Genomic DNA, 12,757 nt, shown 5'->3' on the forward strand with positions numbered 1-12,757 from the left:
CTGAAGAAGCTCCACTTGTTTTTGATAATTGGATGAAAATGAAGTAAATATAGGCTTGTTAAGTCTTCCTGATTCATAGTAAGAAGTCTGTATTTTGTTCTGTGTCTTTTTGTTCCAAATCATAGAAAGTGAAAAGTAATTTTTAGATAATTTCCATATAGTTAGAACTGGAAGCAGTGCTGAACTTCAGAATTCCCCAATTCTGAAGCCCACTCCCCACCAGTGGTCAACTCAGAGAATTGCAAGTAAGGAGCAATATCAAATGGACCATGTATGTCAAGACTACTGAGATTTACTCTACTCATTACAGCATCTTTTCATTCTTTTTTTACTTTAAAAGCATATTTTGTAATAAGGAGATAGTCAGCCAGACATGTACATGGCATCGGATGCTTGTTTCATTATTTCTGCATCAAAATTATAGTTGAGTTTAGTATGCTGACAGAAGCAAACTGTCAGCATACTAAACTGGTGCTATCATTTCAGTGTTTAAGAGTTTGGCAGATAATGTGCGTATGTAGAAGAATGGATGCTGTGCAGCATACATGACTTTCAGTCCACCTCCCACAAAATGTCGGGTGGATGCTTTTCTCTTTGCCTTTCTAATTCCCTAAAACAGCATGTCACTTATTTGGAGCAACCTAAAAATGTATTAGTGCCCGTAATCTAAAGACTACAGATGCACTCAGAATATTAGGATAGTGTGGTTGTAATGAGATACAGACTTTTATTCATTTATTGAGTCAGCATGTGAAACCAAGCTGGTTCCACCATGTCAAAATAATGAATAAAATCTGCTGGTCAATATCTAAATTCATATTGTGGATTTCAGATTCCCAAGTAAGTGATTTTTAATATCTGTCCTAATTGAAGTTAGGGCAATTGAACTAATTTTCTTCAAAACAAAAAAGGAAAAAAAAATACATAAAACCCAATGTATTTTATATAAATGAGTCCCATATTTCATTATGCCTGTCCATACAAAGTCTACTTCTATAGGCAATCTGCTCATAAGTAGCAAGTTTAATCAGGTCTCCAATCCATTGAGTAAATGGGACCATACATTTATCTTTTCAATTTATTTTATTTATTATTACATTTATATGCTGCCCATCTCCCCCAAAGGGTGACTCTTTGCAGTATCAGTCTTTTGGCCAAAGTGAGGGCACAGAGAATCCATTTACATTGTCCTGTTGTCAAGTTCCATGTACTAGGTATATAGTTCAGAAGAATATTATCCTCTGAAAATTTTAGCTTTTGTCACACAATCATATTTATGCAGTCCAGTACTTTCTCCTAGAACTTGATAAGTATAGGACTTTGTAAAAACATATGTTTTAAAGAAGCATTGTCCTTACGACCTCTCCAACAAAATGCTGTTTTTGACAGTCCTTTTCTATACAGACGTAGTGGAGTCCAATACATTCTAAATATTATTTTTTGTTGTATAAATCGTAATTTAAAGTTCATTGACACTCTTGGTATAGAAGTTAAGACGCTCTCCCATTGTCTAAGCAACATAGGAACCTCTAATTCTTTATTCCACTCATCCCTTAACATCTGCATATCAAACTGATTTATTGATAACAAATATCTATACAAACTAATAGTAGTTTTTTTAGTTTTAAAGGATTTAACAGGTTGTTCTAACATCTCAGAAGCTGAAAATGCTGCTGGACCAAACAATGTTGTTAACGAATGGTGTAATCAGAAATATTGCCACTGGGTTACATCTGAAAGATGATATTTATCTCTTAAGACACAGTACATTAAAAATTCATCTTCATCATCTATCAGTTGGTACAAAGTCAATATCCCTGCTTCCATCCAATTTTTCCATATCACCATCTTTTTTCCAATTTTTAAAGTTGGGTTTCCCCATAAAGTCAATTTGGCATGGGAAAAAGGGTCAAATCTTTTTTTATTAGACCTTATGTTCCATAGCTTTCTAACTGACGGAGTTGTTTCCAGAGATATTAGAGTTTTAGTGTATTTCAATCCTAATATTTTCCATCCGACCAAAGGTGTTATATATGTATATTCCAAAGTTGCCCAAATCAGAATTGGTGTTAATTAAACAATAATTAAATGTTGCCTCCCAGCATTTAATACTTGACAACAGATAAGCATGATGATGTAGCTCCAGATTTGGAAGACCAAATCCTCCCTCATTAATTGATAATTGCATTTTCTGTAAAGATATTTTCGGAATTGAAGAATCCCATAGAAATTTTCTAAACAAAGATTTTGTTTTCTGAAAATATTTTCCAGATACTCCTCAATAGTTATTAAAAAAAAAAACTTTAAACCTTCTCTGTCATAATAGTACTTACAAATAATTTAGGTATAAAACAAAAATTGATGTTAACAGCAGGCAATACAGTTTTTATTTTAGTAAGAAAATAGTAGGAGTATTTAGTAGGAGGCCAGTAGCTTAATTAGGTCAAAACTATTTTTAGTTATTGCTATCTTAGGATGATATTCTTTGTTATAAAGTTTCAGAAACATGACATCTGAACAAATGCTGGAGAGATCTTCAGTAATTCCCCTGCCCCCCCCCCCCGCGACTTTACAGTGATCTATTTAATATTATCTGTGAGCATCAAAGCACATTGTCTTTGGAGGATGTTATAGCTCTGACAAACCTAGAGTCCAAGATAGATCAATAGTTTATTAGAATAAGTAATTTTTGACAAATTGCAGCTCTCCTCTCCAATGCGAGTTAGTTATAGCTTCCCTATTGTTTTAAAACTGTTAGTAGCAACTGTGTTCATGTATGTGAGCAAAAATTCAGATTGTGTTTGGCATGCCTTAACTACTTATTCCTGCACTATTCCTGAATGGCATTGCCCCACAGGCAGTATACAGTAACTCTGAGTAGGAGGAATCCTTTCATTCAGGAAAATGACTCCCATCTGAATCATTATCTTATAGATTCTTCTGATTTCTGTGCTGTAGTTTTGAATGTTTGATTAATGAAATTAGAGTTACGTCTTCTTTTCATTTTAACCTGCTTAGAACATTGGCCTCTCATCATAAAAGTAATTGCTACCCAATTGTTAAATACAGGCATACCTCGGAGATATTGTGGGTTTGGTTCCAGACCACCGCAATAAAGCGAATATCGCAATAAAGCGAGTCACACAAATTTGTTTGGTTTCCCAGTGCATATAAAAGTTATGTTTACACTATACTGTAATTTATTAAATGTGCAGTAGCATTATGTCTGAAAAAACAATGCACATGCCTTAATTTAAAAATTTCTTAAGACAACAGTGAAGTTTGCCACATCGATTGACTCTTCCTTTCACGAAAGATTTCTCTGTAGCATGCAATGCTGTTTGATAAACACAATATTTGCAAAGCACAATAAAGCAAGGCACAGTAAAAAGAGGTATGCCTGTATAAAAGTTTTGCAGTGTAAATAGTTGTTAATAATAGTGCATAGTGTATTTTAATATTATGTATTATTTCTCTAGTTATTTTTTTTTAAATGCCTGAAACCACTCGCAACCCTTCTGGATTAAAAATCTGGTTTGTGGTGGAATTACTTTATTATTTTAAAATTCTGTTTAAAATATATATTGCTGCTTGCATTTTAAATAAGGCTGTTGAGAACATTTTGGGTGCTGTATTTTTAAGAATGCAAGATTCAAGCTCTATGATGAGAAATCTCCTTAGTTTGTGTTGCTTGCAGTGCTGCATAGTGTCTCTCTTTTCCTTGCCCGGCTTGCTCTGATTTCAGGTCTCAGAGGGGAACAGGGAGCACAGAGCTGCGTAATCAGTCCTGTATTCCTGCTGCTAACAGCGTTCTGTGCACAGCAGCTCTTTGCACAGAAGGTCTGCCTACTGGACCATTTCATAAAAATCCTCCCTCAGTGAATGGATGTAAGCAGTTCATTAATCCTGTAGATTAAATACTGCGGTGCATAGCAACCAAGAGAAGAAAGATTTTGCTGCACCTCTGAGGCTGCACTGTAAGAACAGCTCTTTAAAGGAATCCAGACAAATGGCTGCCATTTGAGAAAGATCAGTGGCTTTTTAAAAAGAGTGCAGCTTCTTGAGAGTACTTTAATTTTTTTACTATCTTTTTTGATTTTGCTTCAAATTACTTAACTACAGAATGGGGAAAAGGTGAGGGTTTTTTTCATACAAGAATCAATGCATATATGCATTTCTCTTATTTTTATATTTGAAAATGAGGATAGCCAAATTTAGTTTTCGCCTGATACAACCTGAATATGTTAAAATAATGAATTATTTAATCTGAGTGCACTAGAGGTCTTTTTATTTTTTAATGTTTTGACTTCATTACTACAGTAGTGCGTCCTTTATTCCTTTTAATTAATAACATCAATTTGCAAATAATGGTTTTAAATTTGAAACTTGAGAGGTAATGCCTGACTTTCTGCCAAGTCGATAAACTTATTCCAATTTTCAATTTAAAGCCAAGAAAAATCCCATTTCAAAATGGCCAGATAGAAATGGCTGCAACAGTTGGAAGTTGGAATGAAATTAAAAACCAGGGTTAAAAAGCCTCTTTTGAAACAAGAAATAGAGCAGGTTCTGCCAATTAATAATTTATCTATCAGTCCATTAGACATATCCTGCTGTGCTGCTTCATTGTGGTGGGGAAGGGATGTTCCTGGGAAGAATGAGCAAAGATCACTGGGAATGTATGCCAAAACTGTATAATTCCAACAGGGTCACCCAAAACATGAAGGACTCCCAGCTTTGTAGCTAAAGCAAGCAGGGACCTGTATTGGGCAGGTGGATTTTAGGAAGGTGGAATTTAGGAAGATGCTGGAGATGGAATATCACTTTAATGATATACTGTGTGGAAAAGGCAATGGTAAACCACTCTTTTATTTTACCAAGAAAACCACATGGATAGACAAGATAAAGTGAGTGATGATATTAAGCCAAATAATGAGTCCCTCAAATTGGACAGCACTCAACTTGCTACTGAGAAAGAGCTGAGGATCTTTCATAGTACTAATGGTGTTTATGATATGGCTAGATTAAAGCCTTTGAGATGTTTTCTTGCGGATGTTGGCATACAGAAAAAGAAAATGGAAAGCTGCAAAGACAGAATAACAGTGGAACAATGAACTTAAGAAGCATGAACATGGGAAAGCTTGACATAGTAAAAGATGAAATGAATCAACTAAAATTGATATCTTAGACATCAGCAAATTGAAATGGGCTGGAATTGGATGCTTTCAGTCAGAAGATCACACTGTTAACTACTCAGGGCAGGAAAAACAAAGAAGGAACAGTGTTGGTTTCATAGTTAGGAAGGATACTGCTAAAACAGCTCTTATACCCATATTCCAATGTAGTTGGAATAATATCAATTAGACTTCAGGGACAATCCTTTAATATGACAATTATCCAAGTTTATGCTCCAGCCACTGATGCAGAAAAAGAGGAAGTTGAGTTTTATGGTCAAGTTCAATTTGAAATGCAAGCAAGATGTGCTGCTTGCGATTGGAGATTGCAGTGCCAAAATTGGAAATAGTATAGAGGAAAATGTAGTTGGACTGTATGGCCTAGGAAACAGAAATGAAGCAGGAGAATGATTTAACAGTTTCTGCCAATCCAATGATTTCTTCATTACTAATTTGGTCTTCCAGCAACTAAAATGTTTCCCATGTATATGGACATCAGCACATAGAGTACATAAAAGTCAAATTGACTGTATTATTGGTACATGGAAGTGGAAGAGCTCAGTTATAACAGGAAAGATGTGGCTAAGGCTGACTGTAAAGATGTAGGTGGAAATTGACACAGAAAAACAAGAAAAGTCTACCAAAACATTTCCAAACTCAGAAAGAGATTTTTATCTGGAATTAGCATGTTAAAGTATTCCAATGGAGGCATACTAACTGATTCAAAGAAGATCAAAGAAAGATGGAAAGAGTATACTGGAATTCTGTACAATAAAGATGTCAATATCCAAGATATCTTAGAGAGTATTTCCTACTACCATGAACCTCTAGTACTAGAAGATGAAGTTAGATCAGCACTCTGGTCATTAACAAGTCAGAAGGTTATAGGAACTAATGGAATATCTGTAAATATAGCAAGCAATAGAAGTAGAAGTAGAAAAGTTCTAACTAAACTATGCCCGCTGATCTGGAGAACAATACAGTGGCCAACAGATTGGAAGAGGTTAGTCTGCATACCCATGCCAAAGAAAGGAGACTTAACAGACTGTGCAAACTGTTGGATAGTACCTGTAATTTCACATGCTTAGGATCATCTCACACACATTAGAGTCCTACATGGAAGGGAGACACCACCTGTTCAAGATGGCTTTAGAAAAGGCTGAGAAACGAGCCATTATTTGCCAGTGTATGCTGGATAATTAAGAAAGCCAAGGAACATCAAAGATAAGTTAATATGTACTTCACTGATTATAGATTATTATATTATTATTATTATTATTATTATTATTCATTGATTATTAAGGCCTTCAGTTGTGTCATGCATGTCAAGGTGTGGAATGTCCTTAGGAAAATGGGAATCCCAAAACAATTCATGCAAAATCTATACATAGCACAAGAAGTCACAATTCTCATACAAAAATAGGACAGAAAGCCAGAGTCTGGACAGAACACAGTGAAACAGACTAGCAAAGGAGTGAAACAAGGCTGTATATTCTCCCCTTATGTATTCAACTTATAAGATGAATATATACTGAGGGAAGCTGGATTAGAACAATACAAGACTGTTTTAAAATGGAGGAAGAAACGTCAATAAGCTGCTTTGTTAATGACACTCTGCTGATAGCTGAAAATGCAAATGATCTGGAAGCTCTAGTAATGAAAGTCAAGGAGCACAATGAAAACATGGGACTAAATTTAAATATAAAGAAGACCAAACTAATGACAAGTACAGCAACCAGTCTTAGAATTTACAGTGAAGATACGAAAGTGGTGAATAATTTCTGCCCTTTAGGATTGACTAAAGGAACCAGCAGTCAAGAAGTATGCCACAGACTAGCACATGGTAGGGTAGCACTGAAGGCCTTTATCTGAATGTCTTTTCAGATGACATGATGCATCTACAGCTACAAAGATTAGAACTGTGCAGGCAGTGGTTTTCCCTGGGACACTCTGTGGAAGTGAAAGTTGAAGAAGCAGGATAGAAAGAATATTGATGCCTTAGAACTTTGGTGTTGGAGAAGACTCCTGAAAATATGGATAGCCAAGAAAACAAATAAATTGATCATAGAACAAATCAATACAGTGTTCTTTTGTTTATTACTAGGCTCACATTATCATATTTTGAACACATTATGCAAATACCTATCTCTGTTGAGAAGTCTATAATGCTGGGAAAAGTGGAAGAAAAAAGAAGGGTAACCAATAGCCAGGTGAGTGGACTTAGTTACAGTGGTAATGGATGCACCATTGGAAGTGCCAGGTTGGGGACAGATTATCCTGGAAAAGGTTTATCTATGTAGTCTCTATGAGTCAACACTGACTTGCTATTGAAAATACAGAGAAAGTGTTGAGCAGGTCCCTTTCCTTGGGGATTCAGGGTTCCTGCTTATCAGCAAGTGGAGTGCGTGGCCAGAGATTACGACTAGTATGCCAGTTGCAGCTGTACCTGAGGCGAGAGGACTCATCTACACTAACTTATCCCCTCCTCACCACTCATCTTGCCTACTGCAATGAACTTTACATGAAGCTGCACTTAAAAGACTGGTTCATGTAATTTGCAGCCAGCACCTGCAACTGGTCCAGAATGCAGCGGCCTGTGTGTTTATTGGCATTTGTAGCTGGGGGCATATAACACTGATTTTGCAGGCCCTGCACTGGCTACCAGTTAATTTCTAGGTACAATTTAAGGTGCTGATATTGATCTATATATCCATTTGTGGTTTGTATCTGAATACCTTCAGGTCCATCTGCTCCAGTGGCTGGAGCTGAACCAATTAGAACAGCTAGGGAGACACTTCTTGTAATTTCACATTTCCAAGAGGTTTATGGGACTGAGGTTAGATAATGCTGCTTTCCTATGACAGTGATGATGCTTTAGACCAGGCAGCTGGTGGAGATCAGGCTGGCACCCTCCTTGTCAGTTTTTCTGAAAACTTTTTTAAAAAAAAAAGTTATTTTGGAGGGCCTTTTTTTTGAGCCTAGTAAAGCTTGGAGCCTGATACCATCTTGATTTCTGTTTCTTGTTTTATTTTTTGTTTTTTTGTTGTTCTTGTGTCTTTTATGTTACTATGTGAGGCTGATAGGGTTATCATCCTAATTGTTCTTTTTGTTTTGATTGGTTTTAACTCACCATGGATGTTTTAACTTTTGTTTATATAACCTCTAAACTGTCAAGAATTGTTTGATTGCAGCAGGATAGAAGTAAAATAAATAAAATAAAAGTTTTGTGTATGGTAATATTTTGATAATTAATTGATTGACTTGACACATCTTGTTTGTATTAAAAAAATAAAACACGTATGTTAAAAATTGAGAAAAGATGAGAAACCTTTGCTTGTATTTGTTCAATCTGTTATATTTTTCTTTTTAAAAATAATGAACCAAAAATTATATGGTGTTCTGGGTGATTCCAACAGTTTATTTTGACAAAGTAATTTAATGAATAATTTCAAGTTGGAAGAGGAGAAGAGTTTGATGAACCATCTTTTTGAACATCAAGATGTCCAGTTTTCTTTTAAAGGATGTTTGAGTTCAGTGGAGAAGTTGTGCTTATGATAAAAAATAATTTTAAAGCATCGCTGATTTCATTCGCCCTAGAATCATCAGATTTAGACTTTATTGGCCCTACAAGCATTAATTGTTAAAACTGAAGAAGAGGCTGTGGTGCTGATAACATTTCTATTCCTCCTAGGATTTTGTTCAGTAAAATAATAATGGAAGTTTTCCCTTTTTTTTTTCTGGTTTGTTTTCTGCTGTTTTCTATAGTCTCACCCATGTATGAACAGTGACAAGTTTCAAACGTGCTAATACTCAGGGTTCAGTTTCTATAGAAGAACATCAGTGGAGAATTAAATTATTTTTATAATATAGGATTTATATATACATGCATATTATACACAGGTTGAACATACAGATTCATAGCATTATTTCTGTCAATTTTTGTTCCACATTTGGAGTGCTAGAGGATCGTAGATAAACAGCAAAATCAGGTTTCTGCCTTCTTTTCAGAACCAGTTCCAGGATTATCCTATCTTCCTGCTACACACATAAACCACATTCAGCTACTTATCCTGGTAAAACCATATCACTTAGAGATGGAGATGGGAGAAGGCTTCTCACTAAAATTATATACCTGTATAGTTCTGGCACTGGATGCTAAGGGATTCTGAACATTTTTTCACTCCAATTCCAAAAGTATGATAGTATGTTTGGACATTGGATGTTATAGTTCTGTCCCTTGGATCTATTTTATCTCCCTTCTGTGAACCTGTCCTGCCACCCTGTTTCTCAAGATTACCAAGAGTCAGGAAAAGGGAAAGCCATAAAGTTTAAGTTAAGTACCTAAATTATCTACCTTTTGTTCATATTTAAGACAAGTGTGATAGTTACAGATCAGTATTTGTTTTGAAAAACATGAAATAAGAATTCTGTTTCCATTTGTTTTAAACCATGAGCTACAAATTGTAAAGATTCAGCTTAAACATTAGAATGCATGTATTTTAAAATAATGTATAATTTTAGAACTAGTGTGCCTGTGTAATGTTTAATGCATCTGTTATGTAATTTACTGTCATAAGAGAAGTTAATATTTACACAAAGCAGATGGTATTGTGGATAACAGACAATTGTGTCCCATTGGTAAAGTTTAAAAATGGGTATGTTCCAGGATGCAGTTAAAAAGTGTGAAATGTCTGGTTTATGATTTAAGATATTGTTTCTTGCCACATTGGTTTCTATTTTGGAGTTCACAAGATATATTTTAGTATTTCAAAACAAATGATTTTTGCAAGGTCAAAGTATGTCCTCCTAAATTTTCTCTTTTCTTTTCTTCTTGCCTGATTCTTTTTACTGATTTTGTTCCAGTAACTCAGTAGTCTGTTTAAAAGTAAAATTGTGCCAAATAGAATATCATCCTGTGATCCTTTTCAAAGGCTTGCTTGTTGTTGCTGTTGTTTTCTTTTCTTTTCTACCATCCCTGTTCTTGGAATCCCTTGCCTTTGTTGCTGTAGCTCATACGTTAGGGATGCCAAGAAGTAGAACCACATCAATCACATCAGCCAAAGAAGGAGGCATGAAATTGGAGTAATGTTATTTTGTTTAAACAGGTAGATATTCTACTTTGTGGAAAGAATATAGTTCTACGTTCAACCTTAAAATACTTAAAAATGAATACATATTCATTTTAAAAGCAATGCTACATTTAATAAGTACAGGTTTTCATCACTGTTAGATGCATGCAACGTACATCATTGATGCAAGGTTCTCCCCCTCCTTTTTTTTTTTTAGCCAGTTCAAGGCTTTGACTACGCCAAGCAACATTTAGGCCAACAAGGGGCTGAAGATGATGTTTTGCCTGTCACCCAAGAGACAGTAGTATTGCCTCTTCCTGTGAGAGATGCTCCTGCATCCCAGGAAAGGGAAATTGTTCAGGATGGGAACACAGCAAAAACTGCCAAGTTCAATGACATAAGAAAGAGGTGAGCAATACCTGCAGAAAGACTAGGACTTAGATGGCTGACAGATTTTGGTAATTATTTCTATGCTTACAACTTGAGACTTTTCACAAAAAAAGTCTGCTCAACCCTCTGTGGTACAATATGGTACTCAGTACATAAATGGTATCAAGAAAAAAGTTGATAAAATAATCCATTGTTGCAATATCTGCCCATGTGAGATCTGTTCAGCCTGGTCTGAGTGGAATTATAGGTTGTTTAAAGGATCTGGTTCATAGTTTTGGGGTGCCCCTAGATGCCCAAATGGCTAGATCCAAACCCTTCTGAACAAAGACAAGCCAGCAGTTGTTACCCAATTTCTGTTATTTCCAAAAATTACTACCATAAGGTATTATTCATAGAACTTTAATTAGTTCACATTATAAATGCTAAATTGCTTTTTGGAATGGAGTATATCATTCTATGGTCTTCTGGCCAATTTCCTGGCACAGTTTAATATATGTACTAGGTTTGTTTTTAAAACCCAAATGGGATGGTGCCCTTTAAGAACTGCTTTTTTCCCCCAACAAGTCTGTCAGTATATCAAGGATAGTGTCAGGTTCAGCCCAAGAAACTTAGCGGAACAATTCAGGAACAGTTCAGTTACTTTATTAGCTTACACCTACTAGACAGAATCTCACCAAACTGACTCTAACCCCCAACGACCGCAACTAAACACTCTGAATTCCTTAGGGTGGTACCAGTCTCATCCTCTTAGTTTTCACAGGCTCAGGCTGTGGGCTGAGGATATGCTTGAGATGCCTCTCTGATTCCCAGTGACCTTGGACCTCCTCACTCAAGTCTTCCATCACAGACAGGGAACTTGTAGACCTCAGATATTGTTGAAGTACATTTCCCAGCATGATACATGATGTAGCATGAAAAGTCATACATAATAAGCCATGATGACATCAACATGATAATGCATATAATCATGACTACATTGTGTAATTGTTCTGAAATTAAAATCTGATAACGTGTGTTGTGAAAATAATGCAATTTTGCCTTGAGAATGAACAATTGGAATTCAAACCGTTTCAAAATCAGCGTGCTCTGTTTTGCATCCAAAACTGTATTTTCTTATTCAGAAATGGCTATTTTAACCACCTTTGAAGTGTTTCGAGCTCAAAACAGCCTGTATAAGAAAGTAAGAATACAGTGATACCTCTACTTACGAACTTAATCCGTTCCGTGACTCTGATCGCAAGTCGAGTTGGTCGCAAGTTGAAGTAAATTTTCCCATAAGGTTCAATGTAATTACCGTTAATCCGTTCCGGCGTCCGTGGACCACGCGTCAGGGGTGGAAAAATGGCCGCTGACCACGCGGCAGGGCGGAAAAAATGGCCGCGGACCATGTGTCAGGGGCGGAAAAATGGCCGCGGACCACGTGGAACGGGGAAAAATGGCCACGGACCACGTGGAACGGGCGAAAAATGGCCGCAGACCATGTGGAACGGGTGGAAAATGGCTGTGGACCACGTGGAACGGGCGGAAAAATGGCCGTGGACCACGTGGCACGGGCGGAAAAATGGCCGCAGGCCACGTGGAACGGGCAGAAAAATGGCCGCGGACCACGTGGAACGGGCGGAAAATGGCTTGTAAGTCGAGGCGAATTCGTAAGTAGAGGTAAATTTTTGGGGCTGGAGTTGATCGTATCTCGAAAATTTCATAAGTAGGGGCGTTCGTAAGTAGAGGTACCACTGTAGTTGGATCAACCAGTCCAATACATTGATACCATTTGCACAAGCAACAGGTTAAAATTCCCAACTTAACTGGTTTACTTTGAATGATCAATATACTCCTCACAGAACTTCTTTGCACATTCTTTGTCCAAATCGCTCAGACTACCTGGAACCATACTGTATAATTTATCATAGAGTCTGAACCTAGCTTACTGCCTCCCTCCCCAGCCCCAGGTTTCATTAATCAAAAAACAAAGCAAAACAAACAAAAACCCAGGCATCAAAAACATGCATTTCTGGATGCAAGAAGCCAGGAAGAACACTTTAAGACTGGAAGATTGTTAGGTTTGTCTTACTGTTACATGTGGACATAGTGAACAAAGAGCTATTCTCATACAAGTACACAGATACA

At 36.5% G+C, this 12,757-nt stretch overlaps 1 protein-coding gene across 1 annotated transcript in view; it reads left to right on the forward strand.

Moving 5' to 3' along the window:
• Window positions 1-12,757, forward strand: part of KIAA1549L (KIAA1549 like) — a 114,450-nt gene that overhangs the window by 34,139 nt on the left and 67,554 nt on the right. Inside the window, exon 11 of the mRNA XM_088145092.1 lies at window positions 10,458-10,648. Within this exon, the coding sequence (XP_088001218.1) occupies window positions 10,458-10,648 (191 nt within the window). The remainder of the gene's footprint in view (window positions 1-10,457; window positions 10,649-12,757) is intronic.

The sequence above is a fragment of the Python bivittatus genome, unplaced genomic scaffold (assembly GCF_059951505.1).
Source record: "Python bivittatus isolate LINGU-HERP-01145 unplaced genomic scaffold, Pbiv_v1 ctg000480_np1212, whole genome shotgun sequence".
Lineage (NCBI taxonomy): Eukaryota > Metazoa > Chordata > Lepidosauria > Squamata > Pythonidae > Python > Python bivittatus.